This window comes from Cariama cristata, unplaced genomic scaffold, assembly GCF_000690535.1.
Source record: "Cariama cristata isolate BGI_N322 unplaced genomic scaffold, ASM69053v1 scaffold31195, whole genome shotgun sequence".
Taxonomy (NCBI): Eukaryota; Metazoa; Chordata; class Aves; order Cariamiformes; family Cariamidae; genus Cariama; species Cariama cristata.
In genome coordinates, this window is record NW_009618601.1 from 1 (window position 1) to 854 (window position 854).

Genomic DNA, 854 nt, shown 5'->3' on the forward strand with positions numbered 1-854 from the left:
TGCCAAGGAGATGGTGAGGCCACCAGGTGCCAGGGGACGAAGGCCGGGAGGGACAGACGGACAGATGGGGACTTGCCTGTATTTTCTCCCTCAGCTCCTTGTTCTGCACTGTGAGGGACTGGACCTGCCCCTGCAGCGTGGCCAGCAGCTCCTCGGCCGAGGGGCTCAGCGCCTTTTTGGAGTGCCGCAGCACTGCCCCTGTGGGACTCCAGTACCATGCCCACCCATGCCCCCACTCCCCGCTGCAGGGTGCCAGCTCCCCGAGGGCTGCCCAGCCCCACGGGGGCCTTAGGAGGCCGGCAGGGCCCTACCTGGGAACTCAAGCGGGTCTCCCTCCTCATCCTGCAGTGTCTCGATGTCGTAGCTCGTGTTCTCCTTCTCATTCTGGGGTGCAGAGCAGCCATCAGCCCCCACACACCCCAGCCCCTGGCGCTACCAACTGCTACCCAAACCTACCTCCAGTGAGGACAAGCGGCTCCGCAGAGCCTCCACCTCCTTGCCCAGCTGCTCCTTTTCACCATCCCGCACCGCCAGCCGCTCCTCCAGCTCCTGGATCTGTGGGGCAGGACACAGGCACAGGGTCCCCTTCGCTCCCACCAGAGTCCCGACCCCAGCACCAGAACCCCTCAGAGAGCTGAGGCCACCCACGACCTCTTCACTGGCCTTACCTGCTTCTCCATGGAGCGCAGCGAGCCCTCGTCCAGCTCTGCCCGCTAGCAGGACACAGAGAGAAAACAGGGAGGGATAAATACTGTCCCCATGCTTCCCGTCGCCTCCGCTCCCTAGGGATGCGGTGACATCTCCTCCACGACCCTGCGGCTCGCCGGTACCTCCCATCTCTGCTTCTCCTGCTG

The 854-nt window shown here is 64.8% G+C and overlaps 1 protein-coding gene across 1 annotated transcript in view; it reads right to left on the reverse strand.

Annotated features, from left to right (window-relative positions):
* Positions 1 to 76: 76 nt before the first annotated feature.
* Positions 77 to 854, reverse strand: part of LOC104162245 (ankyrin repeat domain-containing protein 24-like) — a gene marked incomplete at both ends in the record, with an annotated part of 3,986 nt that continues 3,208 nt past the window's right edge. Inside the window, 4 exon segments of the mRNA XM_009700926.1 lie at positions 77 to 204; positions 207 to 384; positions 457 to 555; positions 669 to 713. Of these exon segments, the coding sequence (XP_009699228.1) occupies positions 77 to 204; positions 207 to 384; positions 457 to 555; positions 669 to 713 (450 nt within the window).